The sequence below is a fragment of the Mustela nigripes genome, chromosome 8, assembly GCF_022355385.1.
Source record: "Mustela nigripes isolate SB6536 chromosome 8, MUSNIG.SB6536, whole genome shotgun sequence".
NCBI classification, from domain to species: domain Eukaryota; kingdom Metazoa; phylum Chordata; class Mammalia; order Carnivora; family Mustelidae; genus Mustela; species Mustela nigripes.
In genome coordinates, this window is record NC_081564.1 from 72,336,066 (window position 1) to 72,360,287 (window position 24,222).

The following is a 24,222-nucleotide window of genomic DNA, read 5'->3' on the forward strand; positions in this document are numbered from 1 at the left end:
AGTCAACCAGACAGGACAGACATACACAACTATCAAAATTAAAGAAGTCTCTATGCTTTCTCCTTCTCCAGCTACAAAAAAATATTCATCAGCAATTCAATATTCTTTTATGTCATTTCTCTAAGAACGGCCATGATTGCACTTTGCTTAACTCTTATCATCTATAAACTCAAAGACCTTAAAGAGATGTTCTGGGTTAAGTTTGTAAATAAAAAGCTGGATCCATGAAGCAATATCAAAAATGGCATGTCCCCTCCAGAACCTGATACACGTACTATATGAGGTAATACATGTAAAACAACTCTGTGAACTGTACTCATTATAACAGTTTATCAGGAGCTTGCTCACAGAAGAAATAAGGCAGAAGATACAGAACAAGCTATCCTCTTGGAGTTCAAACACCCAGACTAACCCTAGGCTCTGCGCCCCTACTACCTCTATGACCTTGGACAAGTCAGAGAATTCTCTGAGCCTTGGTTTCCACTTTAGTGAATTTTGGATGACCAGATTTCAGGGTTTTACGTAAGATAATGACCTAAGAGTGCCTAACATAGAGTACTCCGTTACTCAGAGTTGTCCAATCCCTGATTGGAGAATATGTCATCTGGTAATAAATTTTACATGCAAAATGTAATGTGAAAATGCAAAAACAATTAAAATATGAACATTAGAAATTTATATAACCTTGAAAATCTGACAAATGAACACAAAAAGGAAAGAAGTTTGGTGACTTCCAATGACAATACTATGACTACACTTAAAATGAGTCAAGATCCTACAGAACTATCATTCTTTTTAATCAGTAGATTCAAATTTAAATACATACATATGTTTATTAAATCATTTATTAAGCTAATCCAGTATTTATTGAATCAAAAGAACTTTCAATTTAGAGTAGGAGATCAAAGAAACCTCTTTGCAAAAATGGCATTTCAGATGAGATCTGAATGGAGTTAGTCAGCAAAGATCAAGAAGAGAGGGGCTCCAGAGCATGCGCAAAGGCCGTGAATTGAGGAAAGGCTTGGCAATGTCCAAGACCTAAAAGAAGTCCAATGTAGCTTGAGTGAGGAGAGCATTAGAAGGGAACCAAATGAGGCTGTGGAGGTACCTCTGAGATATGTTAAGGGCTACAGAAGTTATTCTTTAACACTCAAAGTATTTATAAGAATGAAAAACACTGACATTGGGAATGAAATGCTCTGTTTGATATTTTTTTAAAAAACTCACTCTGGCTGCTTTGGAGTATGGATTCAATAGGAAATAAGTGGAAACATGAACATTAATTGGGCCAGACAAGAATGATGATACCTTGATCTCGACCAGTAAAAGTAGAGGTGGAAAACAGAACTCCATGATGATTAGAATGAGAAGAAGAGAAAGGAAGTCCAAGATGTTCAGATCTTAGTTTCATCAATGAGGTTGTGCCATTCCTAAGATACATACAGGTAGAGGAAGCATATAGTAAGGGGAGAGGAGGAAATGAAATATAACAGAAAACTGGCTCTACAACAGACGCTGAAAGACACAAATTAAACTGGAGCAATATACATGAGAGCTCTCATCTTAGGAACAGATGAGATGACTTAGAAAGAAAACCCACATGAGAATAAAAGTAGACATGTACTGACTGCCTAATTAATGTATGCTGGACATGGATTAAGTCCACAGCAAGTATTTTCCTACTGAATTCTCCCAACAACCTGTTGGTATCCATTTCACAATAAAGAAACAAGGTCTCACTCATAACAACTGGATGATAACCAACCCAATCTGACTCCAGATTGAGGCATCTCAACAGAAGAGATAAGCTCCCTGGCAGAGTCAACTCAGAGGTAGGCAGAAGAGCAGCTAGCAAAGAAAGGGCAGAAAAAAACACCAGCCAAAGGTGGTATGGAAAAGCCAGATGCCTAGAACTTTCACCAAAATGAAACATTTTCTCAAAAGTTGCCAGGAGGTTTAATGAAATAGGATTGCTAAATACCCTAAAAGAGAAAGAGAAGTCAGGCAAAAAGACAGATGTCCTAAAAAGGAATGGCAACAACTTCAACAGCAGACTTCTTGTGGGCTACCTGGAACTCAGATGACAATAGAATAAAATCATCAGAGTAATGAGAAAAAACAAATATCAACCTGGAATTGTGTGCTTTGCAAAATTATCTTTTAAGAATAAGGACAGTTGGAATAAATCAAAATACAAGAGTTGACCTTTAACATCCCTATTCCAAAAACCTTCTAAAGAATATATTTCATGAACTATGAAAATAATCCCATAAGGAAGATCTAAAATGCCAGAAAGTGGTGAGCAAAGAAATTAATAAACTGGTAAATTTAAACACTGCCTATAAAATAATATCTAATTCATAGTATTTATGTATTTATTTATATGAGAAAGCAGAGGGTGGGAAGAGGGACAGTGGGAGAGGGGAGAGAGAGAATCTTAAGCAGACTCCATGCCCAGCACAGAGCCTGATGTGGGGCTGGATCTCACAACCCTGAGATCACACAAGAGCTGGACATTAAGCAACTGACCCACCCACATGCCCCAATAGAAAAATTTTTAATAAATATTTTTTTAATTTTTATTTATATTATTTTATTTATATTATTTATTAAAAATATTTTTAATAAATATACTCAAAATAAAAATACGCTAACTAGGGAGGGTAGGGAGGGCATGATGGGGGAACAGTAATCTATGGTCTTAAAATTATTTCAACAGAGAATTAAGACTATAGACAAACTTTAGACGTTGATGGATAAGGATGTATAGTAAAATCTCTAAAATAGAGAATTAAATAGAAACAAATAATAGAAAAATAGAAACAAATTTCAAACAATGAGGGGGAAAATGAAGTAAGAAACAAACAAAACCTTAATCTCTTCAAAGGAATGGGAGGAGAAAAAAAAATGTGTATAAGAAGCAACGCAAATGTTAACAAGAACTGAGATGACAGGTAATCACAGAGCTTCCATCTTGCACAATTCCAATAGGCACCTTAAAGTCTATGGAAGCGACCTAAACTGAAGTACAAAATTCAATAAATGGATTTAAGTAATTTGTTATTATCTGATTAGATTAAAAATAAAATTCAGCTTAAGTTGGCATACCTAAAACACAACAACATGGGTGGACTGAAAACAAAAGTGTTAAGAAATAGATTTGCTAGCCAAATACTAGCCAAAAAGTGAGATAACTACACTAAAACAGAAACAAATGGACTTTAAGCAAAAGAGCAGGAAGAGGATGACCACATACAAAGCGATAAAGTGCTTAATTAGCCAGGAAGCAATTCTAAACTTAAAAGCATGTAACAGGGAAAAATTTGCAAAGTCACCAGCATAGAAGATTATTTCAATCTGTTTCTCTCTAAGACAAATAGGTCAGGCAGACAAAACATTGACAAAGGTATAGCTGATTTTAAGGCACAATTAACAAGCTTAAATTTCTGGACACATAAAGATCCTTCAGTTCAGTAAGGATACACATTCTTCTGAAGAAAAGAATGGAACATTTATGAAAACTGATTAATTAAAACTGACAATAAAGTAAGTTTCACAAAAACCAAAGAACTGTTGTCACATAGAGCTGTTCTCTGACAATTAGATTACATTAGAAGACAATAATACACGATAATACACATTCATTTGTAAAATTTCCGAGGCTCCAATAAATATTGCAAAGGTCAAAGAAGAAACTATCTTGGAACTTTTTAAATAGTTATAAATCAAACATAATGAACATGTTACCTATTAAAACCTATGGAATATGATGACAGCAGTACCTAGAAGGTATTTAATTACCTTAAGTTCTTACATTAAAAAAAAAAATGATTACAATTTAATAAGCTAAGTGGTCAACTCAAGAACTTGGAAAGAAAATCAGAATAAACCCAAAGCAAATACAAGGTAGGCAATAATAAAGATTAAAAATTAATTATGCAGAGAATAACAATATGCAAAAATAATCCATAAGTCTAAAGTTGATTCTTTTGGAAAACCAGTGGATGAGAAAAACCTCTAGTGATCTTAATCAAGAAAAATACAAAATCAGGAATGATAAATGAAACTTAATTATAGAATCAGCAGAGATTAAAAAGCTAGTAAGAAAATACCATGAATTACTTTATTTACATGAAATGAAATTTATATGAAACGGAAAAAATTATATATATTATATATATATCAATATATATAATAAAAGTTATATATATTATATATAACATATTGATATATATAATATATATAATTTTTTACATATATAATTTTAGAACTATCTGAAAAAGAAAGTAATATTCTGATTCTCATTACTTTTTTTTTTTAAAGATTTTATTTATTTATTTAAGGCAGACAGAGAGAGAAGCGGGGGAAGCGGGCTCCCCACTGAGCAGAGAGCCCGACTCGGGACCGATCCCAGGACCCTGAGATCATGACCTGAGCCGAAGGCAGAGGCTTAACCCACTGAGCCACCCAGGCGCCCCTCTCATTACTTTTTATTTAGAAATTATATCAGTGGTTAAAATCTCACTTCAGATTTAGATAGTTATACAAGTAAGTTCTACCATATTTCAAGGAACAGATTTCAACCCTAAACAGACTCCTCTAGAGAAGACAGAGCAGAAATATTCCCCTATTCATTTTACAGGTCAGTATAAACGTGTAGCCAAAACTAGACAAGGACACTAAGACAAGAAATATTATATACCAATCTTAGTTATAAGCATAAATAGAAAATATTTGAAAACTAAGTCCAGAATATTCTTTTTAAGAAAGTAAAGCAAACACATCATGATCACATTAATTTTATCCCAAAAATACAAAAGGGGTTTACCATAGGGAAAAATACAAATGTCACTCACAACATAAACAGATTAAGGGCACTTAAAAGTAATTTAAATATGTAGAAAAAGCATATGCTAAAACTCAGTATCATTCATGATAAAACTCTTAGCAGGGTATGTACAGAAGGAAACTTCCTTAATAAAATATCTACCATCATCAATGTCAACAGGGAAAATCAGGAAAAAGACAAGGGTATCTATTATTACCGTTTCTACTTAACAATATACTTGAAGTCCTACACAGCACAGTAAGACAAGAAAAAAGGAGGAAAAAAAAACAGCCAAATATAGGGGTTTCAAAGGAAAAACAGCAGACCTGCCATTATTCACACATGATATAACGACCTATAAGGAAAACTCTAAAGAAAAGACAAAGACATTTTTAGAATTAATAAGAGTTAGCGAATAGCTAAATATAAAAATCAATATACAAAAGCCAATTGCATTTATATATTCCAGCAACAAACAATTTGGACATTTAATTTAAAAAACCCATTAAAAATAATAAAAGGGAGTCTGGGTGACTCATTGGTTAAGCAACTGCCTTTGGCTCAGGTCATGATCCTGGGATCCAGGGATCGAGTCCCACATCAGGCTCCCTGCTTGGTGGGGAGTCTGGTTCTCCCTCTAACCCTCACTCTTCTCATGCTCTCTCTCTCTCAAATAAATAAATAAAAATCTTATAAATAATAATAATAAAAAATAAGTTATCTAAGAATTAAATCGTCAAAAGGCATGCAAAACCTCATGAAGAAAATTCCAAAACCTTATTTTGTGATACCAAGTAACAGCCAAAGAAATGAAGCGATGCTTAAGTGCAAATAATCTTATTAAAAATATATTAATGCTCTCCAAGTTCATCTTTAGTTTCCATGTAACTTTAATAAAAGTCCCTAAAAGGCTTATGAAAGACCTTGATAAGTTTATTTCGAAATGCTATGGAAGAACATAAGCCTCCAAATAGCCAAAAGTAAAACATGTACATATGTGACAAAAGAAGGAAGAAAGACTTTACCTATCAGATACCAAAATGTAGTATAAAACGTATGATAATTTAGTACTGAGGCAAGGGTAGACAAACTGACTAAAGATGAAAAAAAAGAACTCACCATGGAAGACCCTTACAAATGTAAAAACTTAAAATATTACAGAAGTGACATTGTGGATTCCTTGGAAAAGGAGGAACTTTTCGATAAATGATTCTATAACAAATGGCTATCAAGACATTTATAGAAATGATAGAATTGGGTCCATGCTGCCCACTCTACAAAATCAACCCCAACTATATTAAAAACTTAAAGGCAAAAGTCAAAACCATGAAAGCCTTTTCAGAAGAAACATATAAGGGCATATTATCATCACCTTGGAGTAGATATGAACTTTCTTACTATGACACAAAACATGAAAAAGGTACAGGGGAAAAAAATGAATATATTAATTTTATGGCTTTCTATATAGGTCACAACATAAGGGAAACTCTTTGCAGCATGTATGACTGAGAAATAATTAATATGCAAAAATGTATTAAGAACACCTACAAATCAATAGGAAAAAAAACAACCCAATAAAAAAAATTGGGGGTGGGGTAAGACTTCAGGGGAGAACAAACACAAATAATAAACAATACATACATATAAGATTTTAACCTCGTTAATTTTCAGGGAAATGCAAATTCTAAGACCTCAGTGAGATACATTTTATATCTTACACTGACTATCTTGGCACTATCTTGTCATTTTAAACATTTGCATAAGTCTACAACCCAACAACACAGATATCTACCCTACAGATAACAAAAAACATGATCAAGACATTATCAAGAGATGTTCAAGAAATTGTGTAGTTCAAAAAAAAATGACAATTAATCCAAAGGTTCATTAACTTAATCATGAACAAGAAAGTGCATAAGTAAGTTGAGGCATATTCACCAGCAGTGAAATGAACTAATGCTACATTTAACAACATGGACAAATCTTAAATACATAATACCCAATGAAAAATGTAAGTAACACAAGACAGTGTAAGAATGTTACCATTTTTATATTTCTCTATCAAGTAAAAACCAAACTTATTATTCAGAAATGCAAATATATGTCATAAAACTACTTAAAACAAAACAAAAACCCAAGAGAATATTTACCTCTGTCAGGGAAGACCGGAGGATGTGGATAAGAAAGGAACCCACAAGGAGAGGCAAATGATCTGATTCTTACACTGAGCGATGGGTCTAGAGGTCTTCATTCATTCACTAAACTTCATAATTTATATATGCTACATGCATTATTTTGAAGGTATCAAGCATTATGAGATAGAGTGTGTTTTGAAATATTTCATTGGTATTAGACTTAAAATAAAACGGGTATGGGTGGAAGGGTTTAGAAGTAGCCAGTGTAGACAGCAATTGACAAAAACTCTTGCTATGAAGGAGAGCAAGAAAGAGGATGGTGCTCAGAAGGGAATGTGAATGAGAATGAGAGTTTTTACTTGGTTTGTTACATTTTTGTTTTGTTTTTAATTATGAAATATTTCAAGCATAGAGTTGATAACCATAACATTCTATCATTAAAAAAAAAAATTATAAGGCACTGCAGATACTGTTAAAGCAATCTGCGTGATCTCCTCATCCCAAAAGTTAAGTAATTATATTCCATCTTAGTTTTTAACTGAGAATTGCTAATGCATGCCTAGATGCTGAAGGAATTCTCCAGGGGGCAGGAACAACACGTGAGTGCTGTCCACTTCTATCAACATTACCTGCCAATTCATCAGCAGCAAGGCACATGCTCTAAGGAGTTATCCACCTGGCGCAGACGGCTCCATGACTCTCCTCTCAGTACCCTTCTGAGGAAGAACACACAGAGCTCTTGGATTGCAGAGCCAAGGGTTACCAACTGGCACTGAAGTCAGGATCCAACCCATACTCAGAGCATTACCCGAATACTTTAACTAGCTGGCCTTAAGCAAAGATGGGAAGGAAGGCAGGAAGGAAGGACAGGCTATTTTTATCTTTAACTTGAACATTAAATATAACAAAAGGATGGCAGTATTTTTCCTAACTAAAATGGACTAAGAAACATACTGGTCCGACATGTGACTCCCAATAGCAAACAGTAAGATTACTGAAAAAAATGGAGGATGTGAGGCAGAGAAAGAAAGAGGTGGTCAGAATAAAAAAGGGAGGTCTTCATTAGAAAAAATGGAGGCGGACGATTCCCTGGGACTTGTAAAAGCGGGAAACTTCATTTTGTTACTAATCAAAAAAGAACTGTTGATTTCCCCCCAAGGGCCACCTCGGAGAAAATACAATCAAATAATGGTGTTTCGATCTCAGACACAGTTATCATATAAATCAAAGCCCCCTCGTCATGGTCACCAGCAAAGGCACTCAACAATACCTCATATACATGCTATTTGATACCTGACTTCAGGCATTCAAGGAATTCCACAGATTTAGCCAAGCCATCGTAATGTTGACCAGTAATAAGGACAGAAGCTACAGGAAGCCTAAACAGTGCATAATTACTGTTGACCACTGAGTAAGAAAGAAGAATCCCTCTTGCCCGCTTCTTCCACTCCCACCTCTGTACCCTCACTCAAGAGAATTGTGAAATCCATCTACCATTTGCCTCGGGGGGTAAAAAAAAAGCAGTTCTAAAAAAGCAGTGGATATCCCAGGGCAGTTGAAATAGATCTCACAGTTCCTAAAAAAGCAGTGGCTATACCAGGGCAGTTGAAATAGATCTCACAGTTCCTTCTAGAAGGTACAATAGATTTTCAAGTATTAAGTTATGAAAAGGTTCACCAAAAAAGAGCAAGTGCCCAGTATGAATGTTCCCTCCCCAATGGGCTAAAGTTAATAGATATCCAAGAAAGTCTATAGTCAATTCTCTGACTGCACCACCCATGCTGTAGGACCCACAGCCCCATCTCTCATCTGTATTTCTGAAGCCTCACAACTGGTTCGGGCAAACAGTGACTCCCCTTGAGACCTGCGTTCTGGGCTGCAGCCAGAGTATTACCAGGCACGAATCTGACTGGCAGCACACTGCAAAGGCACCCTATTGCTCAGCCTTACAAGGTCAGGTCTCTACACTCCTCCCCAGCCTCACTCAGACCATGCTCTAGTCCCCAGCCCAATCACCATGATCAGCTCTCTACCCCGCCAACTTTGCCACTTCACAACCCCTCCATCCCTCAGACCTCAGATCGGGTATGTCAGCCTCATGAGAGCTTCTCCCGACCCCTCAGCCTGGTCAAATATTTCCACGGCATATTTGTCCAATACTCAGATGTAGAACTTGATATTTCTTTGGTTGATTATTCAAGTGAATGTCTGTCTCTCACATTTAGGCAATGTAGGAAGAGATCTATCTGGCTCACCATTTTATTCCCAGCACTCAGCGTGGTATCTGACACATGGTAGATGCTCAATAAATAATTATTTAATTTTAAAACTAAATGAATAACTTTACTGCTCATAAATTGTAAGAATAAATATTAAAAAATTCAAGCGTGAAAATAAGAAAGACAATCATGCATATCTAGTGTCCTTGTAGTAAATGAGCATTACCTATAAATCCAAAACTCTCATTTCTGCTCAAAAAGGACAAATGGAATGTAATTACCATTGCCTCCCAAAGAATCTCTGGTATTAAATTTGAAAGTATATTCACAACAATACTCTCCCAAGTCCAATTTCCCTAATCATTGGAATCCATTCTCCTTGATACTCACATAGAATACACATGTACACAAACTCCAGTGTCCCTGTGCTGCAGCTGGAAATGTGAAGTCTGCACTTAGCTATTTTTTAAAGTTTCTTTTCAAGAAGTCTAATTCTGGATGTCAACCTCACTTATTTTAAAGTCCTTTCTCATTGAATCAGTATAGAACTCCCACCTCGCAACAACAAAGTCATGCTTGCTCTAACTGCAATGCTAACACTGACATTTGTGCTTCTTTCCATCACCACAGTGTCTAGCTCTGTAATTCGTCTTGGTTCTCCAAAACATCTACTGAATTAATGAATGAATGAGTAAATGAAAGCTAAGAATTCTTAATAATACTATTGTTATTCCAGTGAAATACATTCACACTGAAAAAAAAAATTACATTCATTCATCCCTTTCACTTTCCAAAGCCTTCAAAATTCTTTAAACAATCAGCCCTTATAAACAGTACAGGAATTTTTTAAGTCAAATTAGTTAAAGTAATTGTAGACTACTTTTCACCTTATCCAATGCTACCAAAATTACTAAGGATGAAAGTGGGAGAGGGCAAATGTACATCCCATGTATGAGAAATAATTCTACATACGCTAGAGAGATAAACTGAATAAGAGGTTAGGAAAATCAGGGGAAATATGGTGTCAAAAGAAAATCAACCTGTGGCTAACAGTAACCAGATGAAGAATCACAGTGCCCACAAGAGTAGAAAGACATTCAATGGTTTAGGATACCAGTTAGTAGACAATGATGTTCAAGAAGGCACACAACAAAGAATGATTATTCAAACAAGGACTGAAATTGATATTCCTTGGTCTTTGCTTTCCAAACTACAAAATTGGGTTATGTATGAAATTGTTTAGTCAATCTTGAAATATTATTGTCATCTGATGACCAAAACTTTTCCTCTCTGAGTTTAAAGTTGTGGCATTGCAAAATAGTTTTACTATGAATCCCTTATTTTTGAAAGTGAAAGATAACTTTGGGAGATACATAGGTTCTTAACTGACATTCCTTAAAAAAGGATCTAAAATATTCTCTTTGTTATAAAATTTTGATTCTACAGGGGCGCCTGGGTGGCTCAGTTGGTTGGACGACTGCCTTCGGCTCAGGTCATGATCCTGGAGTCCTAGGATCGAGTCCCACATCGGGCTCCCAGCATCATGGGGAGTCTGCTTCTCCCTCTGACCTTCTCATCGCTCATGTTCTCTCTCACTGTCTCTCTCTCAAATAAATAAATAAAAATCTTTAAAAAATTTTTTTTGATTCTACAATGTCGCAAATACAATCATACATTAATAAGTTCTTCTTAAGCCTATTTCAACCATCACTTGAATTTTTTGGCTCCTTGTGGAAATTGAAAGCATGTGTTACACACTGAAATACTTGGATGTCACAAGGAAAAAGACATTTCAATCTGAAATCATCAATACTCAAGGAGAGGATGGTATTTCTATATATTTTTTCCTATTTGTGATATAATTACAATAGATTTTAACCAAAGGGATATCTGGCCACTTCATAACATTTTTTACAAAAACTGTGTAAGTTTTGCCTAGGATCACAGTATCTTTGAGAATGTCTCTTTTAAATGGATTTCTGAATGTATAATAAGGCAATAATAACTATCACATTTCCCTGCTAGCTTTTGAACCAAAAGAGGTGGTTCAGGTGGTGGTGATGATAGTGCTAATAATAAAATTATAATGATGAATTCTTGCAATCTGAAAATATTGTTAAGTATGGTAAAAAACCCTTACTAAGTTTCACTGGAAAGTTTCAAAGTATTTTTTCAGCTTTAAGATGTAGGCCTTAAGGTTCAATCGCTTTGTCAAAATGAAGCAGCTACTTAGCAGCAAACACTGCAAAAGAATCTAGATTTCCAGAATCCAGTTAAATAAATAATTTTCTCCACGGTAGCTATCATTTTGGCTCAAGAAACTTTTCATTGCTGAATGATATAATAGGAAGAGTCTGGACCTGCAAACATAAAAAGTATGATTTCCATCCTGATACTGCCATTAGAACACATACTTTTGGAAGAAAATAGATTATAATCATTAATGCCCCTGTGGAAATCCTAAAATCAGGAAAGGGGGAAAAAAAAAGTTTCCAAAATAGGGACACTGCGTGTAGAATTCCTTGCAGGTGTCCAGATCAGAGCTGACTCCACAGCAGAGGTGAGGAGTCTCTCTGTCTCTCTTTCTCGAGATATCTGTAATCATCTTTTGCAATAGCCTTCCTCTGTGTCTGCTTCACAGGGGACCTTGACACAAAATGCTCAGTCCCAATGCCCCCTTCCATCAAAATGCTTCTCCTCTCCTTTAAGGATCGGAGTTGATCTGTCCATGAAGCCTTCATTATTTACTTTCCTCCAAAAGAAATAATTTCTATTTGTCTAAACTCCCACAACATAAATGGCATTCGTCTTTTGGACACTGATTATTAATTTCATATGTGGTTTTCTAGCCTTTCCTGTCAGAATCTATGTCCTCTCAGGGCAGGACCTATCTCCCTAAAGTCCCTTTCTATCTTATAATTACTAACACAAGGGTTTGAGCATAACAGGTACTACAAATATCTACTAGGTGAACCATCAACAAGAATTATGATAGGAAGGTAAGTAGCTAGATGGAAACGACATTCTATCTCTATGGCCAACACATTAAAACCTGAGGGGGTAAAACAGAAGCTATGTATGCTACAAGTCTCCAGATAGTGAGAGGAATAAATATACCTTTCGAAACTATACATTATCCATTTTTACTCATCATAAGTAGATATAAAAGTCATCACTGACAAGGTACACCAACTTGCACGTTTTCATGTCTTGTTCCTCAGCATTTCACAGAGAATGAAACTGTAGTGTCCAGAGCTGTTATTTCAATATCCTCTTTTCTATAAGCTAGGTCTTTTCCTAGTTTAACAGACCTTAAATATCTTGTATTTAAGTCTTGGCTTGGGAAATTTGAAATTAAAAACCTTCCATTTGGATGCTCTGCAATTCAGCTAAGTACCTCAAAGGGGAATGTTTAAATTAATGGAAGATTAAAGCAAGGAAGAGCATTCTAAACGGCATTCTCTAATGGGGTTTTGTCACCACCTTCTCTGTTTTATTGGGAAAATAGTCTTTTCCCGGGGGGCTGAAAGTGTATATGCCAAACATCAGTCAAAGTTTAACTATTTAAAATTAAAAATGTCAGGGAAAAAAAAAGTTTGTAATGGAAATGCGGACATGCCGTGAAGTAAGGAGGCATAAGCAGGTGCTCCTGGAACCCAGGGTCATAATTCAATCAAGCTGTATTTTGACGTCATCTGTTACAGAAAAAAGCCAAATGGTTTATGAACAGCACCAGAACCCCCGAGATTAAATTACAGCCCTGATATTTAATCATGGGTCTTACTTTGTTATTTTTAATAACACAATACATTTTAACAGTTATTCGTCAACTGCCTTAGCCAAATTGGAACACATGATGACAAGTGAGCTGGATTATGATGTCCATCTCCCATAACCTAAACTTTTATTATTTTTTCAGAAATGGAAGATTATACACGTTTTCCTCTTCTTAAGAAACATACAGTTGGTACCAACTGATTGAGTCCAAACTTTAATTAAAAGCAGCATGGGGTCCCTGACCAGCGGGTCAGGACATCTGTATTTCTGCCCCATTATAGCCAATAACCAACTGTAAGATTTGGGCAAAAGACACTTACTCCTCCCAAGCCTGGGCTCTTCACCTAAAAAATAACAGAGCATCTCTAAAGTCTCTTATAAATCTAAATTTCTATAAATTAGTTATTTTAAAATCAATATTGTGTAGTTCCTTTGCGATTCCCTGAGGATCTAAATGCAAAAATTTTATAGCTGAAAAGTTGATGAATTTTTAATTCAATTAAAATGACTCTGATCTAAGAGGCATTTTAGCACATGAGGATTTGTAAGCTAAAATTTTTAGAGGCAATCAGCAAATGAAACAGGTTCTCTAAAAAGTAACGTACAAATACTGCTGAACATGTGAAGAGTTGTTTGCAAAACAAATCAATACAGGCACATCCAACAATGGATCGCAGTTAATAAACTACATATAGTAATTAACCACCAATGGCAGTCTAGAAAGTCATTCATTAAATGTTAATTGTCACACAAAAGTACAAAAGCATCCATTTGAACAATCTTGTGGCTGCACCTTTAAATAAAATACTTTCTTACGGTCCTGAAATTCATCCATATAAACTGATTTTAAACACACCTGGGTATTTGATATGCTGATTAACTAGGCCTTTATTTATTTTGGAAATGAAAGCAAACATGACAACCTTTTTTCAACACTTTTGCTACTCCAACAAGTCAGACACTAAATAAAAGATAGATATATTGCTTATAACAGAGGGTCAACCAATCTTCTCTAAAGATTAGATGAGTACCTCTCAATCGTCTCTCTCATAAGCATTGGGAGGCATGTGGTTCAAAAATATCAACCTAAGGGAGCCTGAGTGGCTCAGTGGGTTAAAGCCTCTGCCTTTGGCTCAGGTCATGATCCCAGGGTCCTGGGATAGAGCCCTGCATCAGGCTCTCTGCTCAGCTGGGAGCCTGCTTCCCCATCTCTCTCTGCCTGCCTCTCTGCCTACTTGTGGTCTCTGTCTGTCAAATAAATAAATAAAATCTTTAAAAAAAAAAAAAAAATATATATATATATATATATATATATATATATATATATCAACCTAAAACCATGTGCAAACTCACCATTGAGTCTAAATGGGCTCCCAAGTGTAAGCTTATAAAGGTGGTGGTCAACTTTGAAAATTTCATTCAGAGTAATAAGAAACCATTGATATAAATAACCTTTTAAAAAAACACAACCCTATGATATGCTATACTTTCTCTAATACTTAGTGCTATCTAATTAACTTGGACTAACACCTGGTCATAAAATATAGCTCATAAAATGAAAAAATAAGGAAAGGGGGATTTGTTTTCTGTTCCTACCTAGCTTCAGTTTGATGCTCTATCTGGGCGAGATCTGACTTACTCAACATATAGATTTATATTCTAAAGGTTTGGCCAAGAACATTTTGGTTCAAGACTTGTAAACTGAAGAACATTTCAAAACACACCATGTTCCTTATTAGGCAACTTGAGATCTGTTATCTTGGCTTATGGGAACAGATCTAAATAGCATCATAATACTAAACGTTGAAAATCACAGGCCTGGGGCCACCAGGACTCAACTCTATGCCTTGGACGAGGTTGCAAACTTCCAATATAAAATGCAGTTTACCATTAGGAGTAAATGTTTGATCTGTAAAGCTTACAAAATTACTTTGTTTATCATAGCAGATGAAAGCAAAAAGGAATAATTTTAAGCTCAAAACAAAACTGTTTATATGACAGTCTTTACTGCTCCATGATTCTAAGCATTTAAGACAGATTCGAGCAATTAACAGCATAAACTTTCATTACATAGTTCTATTATATATGTTTATGTGACTTAGCTGTTCATCTGTTATTTAAGTGATTTTCTCATTACAATAGTAGGGTAAAGATAATTTGCTGATGCTGTCAAAAATGTTAAGCATTTCTGTCTCAACAGATCTTGGATCCCCACGCTTGTTTAATGCATTTTATTTACTTAAGTCAGTGTCAAATAGAGTACTGCTTCTTCCTTCTGAATTTAGAAAACGTAACATTTTAAGCACATGTCTGGTAATAGACACATCAAAACTTCCAAACTGCTTATTTTAGTGATGCAGATGGAGTTCAGGATTATTATTCTTGAATATTAAGTTTCAAAGATCTAACAATGAACTGCAAAACTTTTTTTTACACTTAAAAATAGTAAATCTTTATTTTTTAGATATTAACAGAGCAGGCTCGATTACCTCAACTTTTGGTTTGATGAGGTACACAAAAATAAGTGAAAACGAAGTATTTTCATGGGCACCCATGCAGACTGTCTATCCACAACAGAAGGAAAGCACAACTTTTGAAAGATCTCCTATATTCTCCTCATAATAATAATAATAGACTAAATTACAATGCAATCCAACATAAATTAGAAAGCCAGCTTATCTGGATACTAAGGCAGGAAAAATATCACAGTTTATACCATTATCTCAAATATGTTTTTTAAAAGTGCTTATCTACTCTAAAGATCAGGAATAATATCACATGCCAAGCCTCAATAATATATTCTCATGTCTAATATAATCTTGAAAAATAATCTATATCAGGCTATGTGTGTATGTGTAAAAAGGACACTGAGTTAAGCAGAGCTGGGTTTACAACTGATTTATCACTGGCTGCCTTGAGAGCATGTCATTGAACATCTCTGAATCTCAGTCTCCTCATCTATGAACTGAGCATGGCAATCCCTGCACCTCATGGCTCTTGTGAGGACTCAAAAGATCCAATAAACATAAGGTGCACAATACGCCACTTCACATATTAAGAAGCACTTAAATTTTGTCAGTGTCATGCCCACCCAAACCTTATTACTCAATTTGGTATCTTGCACATAATCACAGGGGAGGTCACGTGAAAGAGATTGATCAATAATCCAAAATACAGTTCTAAACCTTAAAAAGCATTCAAAGGGCACATGCAGAAGCAGTAGCAGCACACACACACCCTATACCCTTATTAAGCAACACAGATTATAGAAAAACAGAGTAGTGGAGCCAGAGTTATTCCCTTAAAGGATGTGCAGGGCCAGACAGAATCAGCAGATCAAAACTTGTGTTTTAGAATAGCAAATAAAGGCACAGGTAGGAACCTCAGCTTTCTTCGACTGCACAAGGAAGGCACTGGGCTGTCTACTCGTAAGGGGTTGCTATCCCCCAAATTCTATGATTCTAGTATAATGGGTTTAGTGCCACTTTACTTATTGTTAAATCTACTAAATTACTCCACTCCTTACAAAAACGCCATACCACCATTGTGAATTGTAAGGCGGTTTTAAAACGTACGCATACATACAAATACACACACAAACACACACACACAAACACACAGTTAAATGATTCTTTCAACAAATGCCTTTAAGGAGAGATACATTTTTTTTTTCACACCATAACCATGAACTCAAACTATTACGGATAGAAATTCAGGATGCTGACCATTTGAATTTTCTCTGTGATATGAAAAGCACCCATTGGATCAATTGTTTTCTCCCTGAATTTACTAAATTGATGTGTCATTTTGGTATTATGTGCACAGAGGTTAACTAACCTGTATGAACATCAAACAATGTTTCTCCTCTTCCAGAAATGACCACAACAAGGATGTGGTGAGTTTGACTGCTGCTCTTAATCGTTCAAACACCCATTCATTTGGCAATCTTTGACAAACACTGAACACCTAAGTAAAACTAAACAGTTATGGGGGGGGGGGAAGCTCAACTTTTAAACTAAGAGAGAAAGATGTAATATCCATCACAGACGAACTGTAAATATATGTAACAGATGTGACGAGGGCTGTTCTTGAGTATAGATCATTTTAGTGGCCCAACTCGAAAACTACTTTTTAAAAAGATGCCAAAGCTAGTATGTTTCTCTTTTGCTCATATAGACTCAAAGGTAACCAAATAAACTATATTTTTGTTATAACAGAAAATAAAAACCCCTCTTCATAAATGAATTATAGCCCCTAGGTGCATTTTTTTTTCCTTTTGGTGATTTTGCCACTCTAATTTTTTAACAAGAAAAATTTTCCAATCATCCAGGCATGTGTATGTTTTTAGTTTGTTTTTAAGAACAATGATATAACGGATATTAAATCCCTTTGTGTAAGTTACCATATAGGTTACAACTATTTCTTAAAAATAATTCCAGAGCCCACCAATTCATTCTGTTAAGGTCATGGAAGCTCTGAACCACCATGGCTGAATTGTTTTAGTGCTCTCTGCTGAACACCTGCAAACATCAAACAAAAACTGCTGGTCCTTTCCTGGGTTGACAAAAGCCTTTCATGTGAAAAATGCTCCCTGGGAATGTCAGGCTGTAGCTCAGGTTACATTCCATTCTCCCTAGCAGCCTCACCATTTCTTAAGGTGGTAGGGAAAACCATGTTTGTGAAATGAAAGATTAAAGGGAATATGGCCACACTTTACTTTCATTCCCACATTGCAAACCACAATGGTGCATCCTATATTAATCGATTCAAAAGCTATTGGGAACTTTATGCATGAAATATCACCATGCCTCACTTTGAAGAAATATGGCTGGTTTTGCAAATATGAACAGTTTACTTACAGTCTGGGTCTTTTTTTTCTTAGACCCAAGTTTCAAAACTACCCATGAAAGGGACATCTGAGGCCACTCAAGACAATGGATATTAACCTGCAGCAAATTTAGAAAATTATTTCTCTGTCCAAAGTTTCCTAGTTCATCCTTCCAGTTAAAGAGCAAAGTACAGTTTTACTGATTTTTCTATTTGATATTCTAAAAAGAGATTTATCTTTGTCGTAGAGTGGAAATATAAGCCATTTTTTTCACTAATAGCTCTGTGTTCAAATATGTCTTGAATAGATGAGAAAAACCAACACTACAATCTGTACTCCATATATTATAGTCACCAACATACCACAGTGGATGAATACCCTGCATTTTCAATCCAGCTGCCAGAACAAAATAGCCACTGCACTTTTTTACCTTTACAAGTAAACATTTGGGCCTGAAAACTGCCAACTGTGGTGCACTGTAACTTAGTGTTCAGCACCTTAAAATAATCGCAGCATCCTCATTAGAAATATCATAACATGTCTTACTAAGGATAAAGTCTCTTCTAGGATTATGCATGTGTGTGTGTACTTGTGTGTTTGTGTGTATAGACAGATAGATATATTTGTCTTAAGAACTGTGTAAGTTCAATATATAATCACTTACTAAAATGCATTAATACATATTCATACTTATCAAGCCTGTACTCTCTGTAAACATTTAAACATCATAGCAAAGACTGTATTTAAATGTGAACAGAAAAAAGGGACCAGATGCACAGTTGTCTTTTTAAATGCAACACAATTTCATGCTCCTAAATTACTTTACTTTATTAAACCATACCTAAGCTGATACACTTAAGTTATTCCAAATGTATCAGTTTTCACACAGTGCAAAAGAGTTTTTGGACTTTGAAAGCAATCTATCTCTGGGCCTTTCTGACATAATCTACTTTTAGATTTAAGCTGAATACACATTTTCTTAAGTAAAATCATAAAGAAAATTACTGTCAGAGATAAAGTTAGTTACTGTTTTGATACTGTCTAACATGAAAAATTAATTTGTCTACAAGAGATATTATACTGATCTGTACTTCAAAGTTACGTAGAGAATATAATACCAAAGTTTGGAAGGCATAATACCAAGACAACAAAAGATGTGAAGTCCCTTAATGGAAAATATAACAGGGTCCAAGGCAGCAAAACACAAATATATGGTCAATAGTACTTTTAACCAAAGTGGACCCCAAAATTTAAAAGATAAAATAGATTTATAGGAGGCATCTTATAGTCTCTAACATTATAAATCAAATTATGGAGTTATAACTTAGTCTTATGGGAGCCAGAAGAAAGAGAAGTAACTTATTCAGAAATGAGCAACTTTTAAAAGCCATTGATTTTATAGAAGCATACCAATTATACATATCACAAAGATCAACAGATTTCTGTCATTGCCAGAGCATCAAATGAAAATTAAGAGATGTGAAATTAAATTCAACAGTTAACAGAAAATTCCACTGGCATCTCACAGCTAAAAGATGTCAACATTTACCAGTCTGACTTAAGAGTGGTACTCAGTCTAATGTACTGTTATTACCACTGCCAGAACTCCTAAAATACTACAGCTGCTTAAAAAGTATAAATGGATCTAAGCTTAAACCTAAAGGATAGCAGGCAACCATGTATGCTTCCTTCCTATATGAAATTCACTGGGCCAAAAAAAAATTTTTTTTTAAATAAATATGATATTTTCAGTTTTCACTTTAATAAGAGACCTTCAGGGAGTCCCCTATTAAAACTCCTCCTTAGATGCCAGATAATCATTGCGCACACAGATTCCTTTGTGAATAACGCTAACATCTTCTTAAAGCATCACCCAAAGACCTTTCATTTATAAAATGTAAAAGTCCTTCCATATTTGCAACTTTAAATAGAGCAAAAATTCACTGCACAAGGAAATGCTTAGAGGAAAAAATAGCTAAAGCACCAAAAAGAATATTTTAAAGATAAATGAATTCATATTTTGCTCTCAGAGAGCAAGAGGCTCTCTATTTACAGCTAGGGTTTACTATGCAGGATTCATCTGCAAAATTAAGTGCTCACTTCTTTAAAAGGGTTAATTATACATAGTACCTAATAATTAATATTATTTACAAGGGATTTTCCCTTTTTTTGAAAGTTAGTTTTTCCCCTCTATTTTCAAATAGGGAAATAAATTCATTTTCCCCATGTCAACACTGGCCTTATCTTCACATGTCTGATTACAACTGTATTAGAAAATTGCTTTTAAATTAAGTAATGGAATTCTGAGACAGTTTCCTTGATTGATTAAAAAAAAAAAAAGCCCTAATTTTAATTTTGCAAAAGATAACATTTTGTGTAAGCTATACTACTGATGGATAATGAAATAACCGTATCATTACAGGCTAAAATTTCAATGACTTTTTCAGAACACTTCAACAGAGCCAAAAATATACAGAGTGAATAAACAGCTAAGAACATTGAACTACACGCTAAGAAAAGAATTTACATACTTGAGCCAGTAAAATGTCCACTCGCCAAAGAAGTTGGTCCATTTTTCCCACTGCTCACAGGAGGTGAAAACATCTAAAAGAAACAAAGAAATATTACTGTCGAAAAGAAGACATTTGTGCCTTTAGAGTTTGTCAAAGATCTTTCACACTCTTACCAAATAGCTTAAGAGTTTAGGCTAAAGGTTCATTTTAGTAAAATACATCACCATCCAACTTAAAACCAAAACAAGCTTAACATTACCAGTCACCTCCCCCCCAACCCCTTTACCACTCTGTCCTGTTCCTTTTTCCTCAGATTCATTAGATTGCCAGCACTAGGCAATACTGCTACACTTTAAACAAACACAGTCCCCATAATGTTATCAAGATTCAAGTTGGAGGGCAGCGGCCTCTCTAGAAAACACTAGTTTTACAAAGGAGAAGAACAAAGTTGTTTGTTTTATATTGAAAACCTTGGCCATAAACGTGGCAATGTCCATTTCCATCCCGTATAGGATTTGCCTGTCATATGTGAACCCAAATAAATATAAAAGTGCCACCTGCACTAAATTCTCATTTCGTCTCTAACATGAGAGCAATTTGTAGCAAGACTCTCTCTCTCTCTCTCTCTCTCACTCTCTCTCTCACTCTCTCTCACTCTCTCTCTCTCTCTCCCTCTCACTCTCTCTCTCCAGCATTTATTTCGACCCTAATTGGTTTCCCTCTTCTTCGACGTATCTAGTGGATAATGCGCACCTTCCCTGAGTCAGAGCCTGCAAAAAGCAAAGGAACGAATGGAGAAAGTGCAGCAAGCAGAAAGGGGGCTACAAAGCTGCCTAGGGCTACGTTTCCTGGCAAAACTTCCGAAAGCCATTTCTCCAGAAGAAGGTCCAGAAGAGCAACAGCGGCAGCAGTGGCAGCAGCGGAGGCGGCGGCGGCGGCGGCGGCGGCGGCAGCAGCAGCAGCAGCAGCAGCAGCAGCAGCAGCGGCAGCAGCAGCAGCGGCGGCAGCAGCAGCAACATGAAAGAGCCCCACTTAGAAGGCGGTTTGGATTTTATTTGTGTGTTTTGTGGATTCTTTTTATTTTGCTTTGCAAATGCATCTTACACCAAACTCATCTGGCATTAAAAATGAATGAATTCCCCTGACAGGTCTGGGACTTGGTTTGGGAAAGGGAAGCAAAGGGATGGAGAGGGACCAACTACAGCCGTAAAACTCCACAAGTGTGTAAGTTTGGCTTCGTGTTGATATCACGACTGCGAAATTTACCAAAACAGTCTAAAGGAGTCTAAGGAGTGTATGATGCTCGGTACACATACACGAGTTTTCAGAATCCTAGGAAAAGATGCAACTAAGAGGACTACAGGTCCTACGAACCCAAAGCATCATCAATTTAAAACTTTAAGAGACAACTGGGTCTCCTATTTTCTCTTCTCCATTTCCAGAAAAAAAAATAAAATAAAACAAAACAAGTAGTATGCAAAGTAGTATGAGTACTCTCATGTTCAGATAAAGCCAGGTTTTAGGCTTGTCTGTTTGTCCTTTCATTTGGGGTGAGATTCCATTATTTTGGAGGTCCGGTGGGTAGGGAATTCAAGGCAAGTAATTACACTCTGGGGGAAAAAAAAAAAAAAAAAAAAAAAAAAAAGCCTGAATCGTCCATCACACCCAAAAATTGTAGTTAAAAACTTATCAAAAAGACCTTCGTGTTTGCCAAGGATTCAGCCAATTAAAAATTATTCCTGTCCTTTAGACTACTATTGGTTTCTAGCTGAAGTGTTGGGGTTTTTTTGTTTTGTTTTGTTTTGTTTTTCACAGCTGTTGTTAGTTTCCACCGTTCTTTCTTACCGCACTGAAATCCAGTAAATCACTCAGCTCTTTGTCCGTCCCTAAGGCAGCCATTCGCTGTTGGTGATGCATTTTAGCAAAATCACACAAACCTAGAAACATGGAAATAACCGCAATCAGAAAATCCAGTCCCAATCCTTGGAGAAAACACAATCGGATTTTTGGAGACTGGGGGGGTTGGGGGTGGGGATGTGGGGGCGGGCGGGATTAAGGTGGAAAGGAGGGAGGGATGGGAGAGTTTGTTGGTTTTGTTTTGTTTGTTGTTTTTTTTTTTTTTTTTAAGATGGAATAGGCAGCAATAGCAAAAAAAAAAAAAAAAAGCGATATTGATATTGTATTTCCAAAGAGACGATCAAAACTGGTAACATCCACTATAAAACCAAATCCGGGAAGGGAAAAAAAAAAAAAAAAGCCGCTCTTCAGCGCATCATTTTATGCAACAGGAGGTAGAGCGAGAAATGAATGGATCACAGAGAAAAGAGAAACTACTCAGAACGATCCGGTCTCAACTTTCCCCCCACCCTCCACCCCACCCCCCCTCACACACATTCACACACTCACACACACGCACACACACTCACACACACCACTCCCCTCTGCATTTCAAAGTAGCTATAAAGAAATTAAAGATGAGCGTCTCTGGAGTGAAAACACGTCCAAAGGGGGAGGGGTGACAGGGTCGGCGAAGGGGGGGAGCAAAGTGGAGGGTCGGGTCCTGTAATTGTCCAGCACCCTAATTTGTGAAAGAAAGGGTTGTAAAAATTAAAGTCAGGCCCTTGGCAAAGTCATCGGTCCCTCCAAGTGGCATTGCTGGGGGGGGGGGGGGGGGGGGGGGGAGATGAGGAGGAGGGAAGAGGCGCGGGAGGGGAAGGGGTGTCTCTTCTGGGAGCGCCGGGAGCCGGGAGCCCGCCGCTCGGGAATCGCGGAGCCGCGTGCGGAGCCGCCGAGCCCCAGCCCCGCGCCGCCCGGCGCTTCAGCCCGCCGAGCCCCGCCGGCGCCGGTACCTACCGCCCGCGCGCGAGAAGGGGCTCTCCGTGCACCGCCGGCGCCGAGGCGGCGTTCATGTCTAACCACTGCCTCCACCACCACCACCTCCTCCTCCTGCGCCCGCGCCCGCTCCTGCTCCTTCCCCGCCGCCGCCGCCGCCGCCGCCGCCACTACAGATCCGCAGACACACAGCCAAGATCCCTGACTCTTAACACCAACTCTCTTCTCCGGGGAGGGGAGGGGACGAGGGAAGGGGGGAGGGGGAAACACGCCGAGGCGCACGGAATTGCAAGTTCAGCAAAGAAATGGGTGGGGGGGCTCCGGCGGCGAGACGCGGCTCAGTCGGGTCGGGCTGGCTGGGATGCACACACACACACACACACACACACACACACACACACCCAAAAAATCTCAACACCTCCCCCGCCTCGCAAAAAAATACAAACGAAAATTCGTCGAGCACCTCATTTTCCCTCAGATCGTCAGTTACAATCTGAAGCCTGAACAGTTCAGTTTTTGCTCGTTTCATCCATCGGAGGCACTTTGAAATTTATTCGAGTTTACATCCCCTCACTTCTTTCTTTCTCTGACTCTCGTTCCCTCTCACTCACACATCCACACACAGCAAAGCAAGTTTATACTAGGCTGCAAATACACGTGATGCAAAAAGACTTTGCCAAGAGGAACAATATTTTTCTTTTCCATATATAAACCAAACCACATTTTGCTGGGGAGATTTTCATTTCGGTAGTTTTGCACTGGGGGCGAAACCTAAATTGCATACTTTCTTTCCCCTCCCTTTTAAGTCACAGATTAGTATAGCTGCAAACTTCGCCAAAAAAAAAAAAAAAGGCAATTTTTGAGGGTGGATGTTGTTTTGTTTTTACACTTGAGTTCCTAGCCACGCTAAGTCCCCGTTCGCCAGCACTATAAGTTTTGAATTCAACATTTACCATTGCAGGCCTTGCATGCTCTTAAAACATACTTTTTCACATCACTTTTTAGGATTAAAATTAAGCTTCATAATTCTATCGTTTCATAATAACAACCGTGCTTTAACCAGTATATGCAACATACGCTATTTTAACGT

At 36.9% G+C, this 24,222-nt stretch overlaps 1 protein-coding gene across 8 annotated transcripts in view; it reads right to left on the minus strand.

The window, feature by feature from the left end:
* The window catches only part of TCF4 (transcription factor 4), a 346,933-nt gene that overhangs the window by 322,385 nt on the left and 326 nt on the right, over positions 1–24,222 (minus strand). Inside the window, exons 1-3 of one of the 8 annotated variants that reach the window (XM_059409716.1) lie at positions 23,154–23,366; positions 22,146–22,237; positions 20,319–20,391 (exon numbers count right to left, since the gene is read on the minus strand). In XM_059409716.1, coding sequence (XP_059265699.1) covers positions 20,319–20,391; positions 22,146–22,217 — 145 coding nt within the window. In that variant the 5' untranslated portion in view covers positions 22,218–22,237; positions 23,154–23,366. Of the gene's footprint in view, positions 1–20,318; positions 20,392–21,053; positions 21,128–22,145; positions 22,238–23,153; positions 23,367–24,222 lie in introns of those variants that run through there. The other 7 variants (XM_059409715.1, XM_059409714.1, XM_059409712.1 and 4 more) reach the window with 7 other exon arrangements.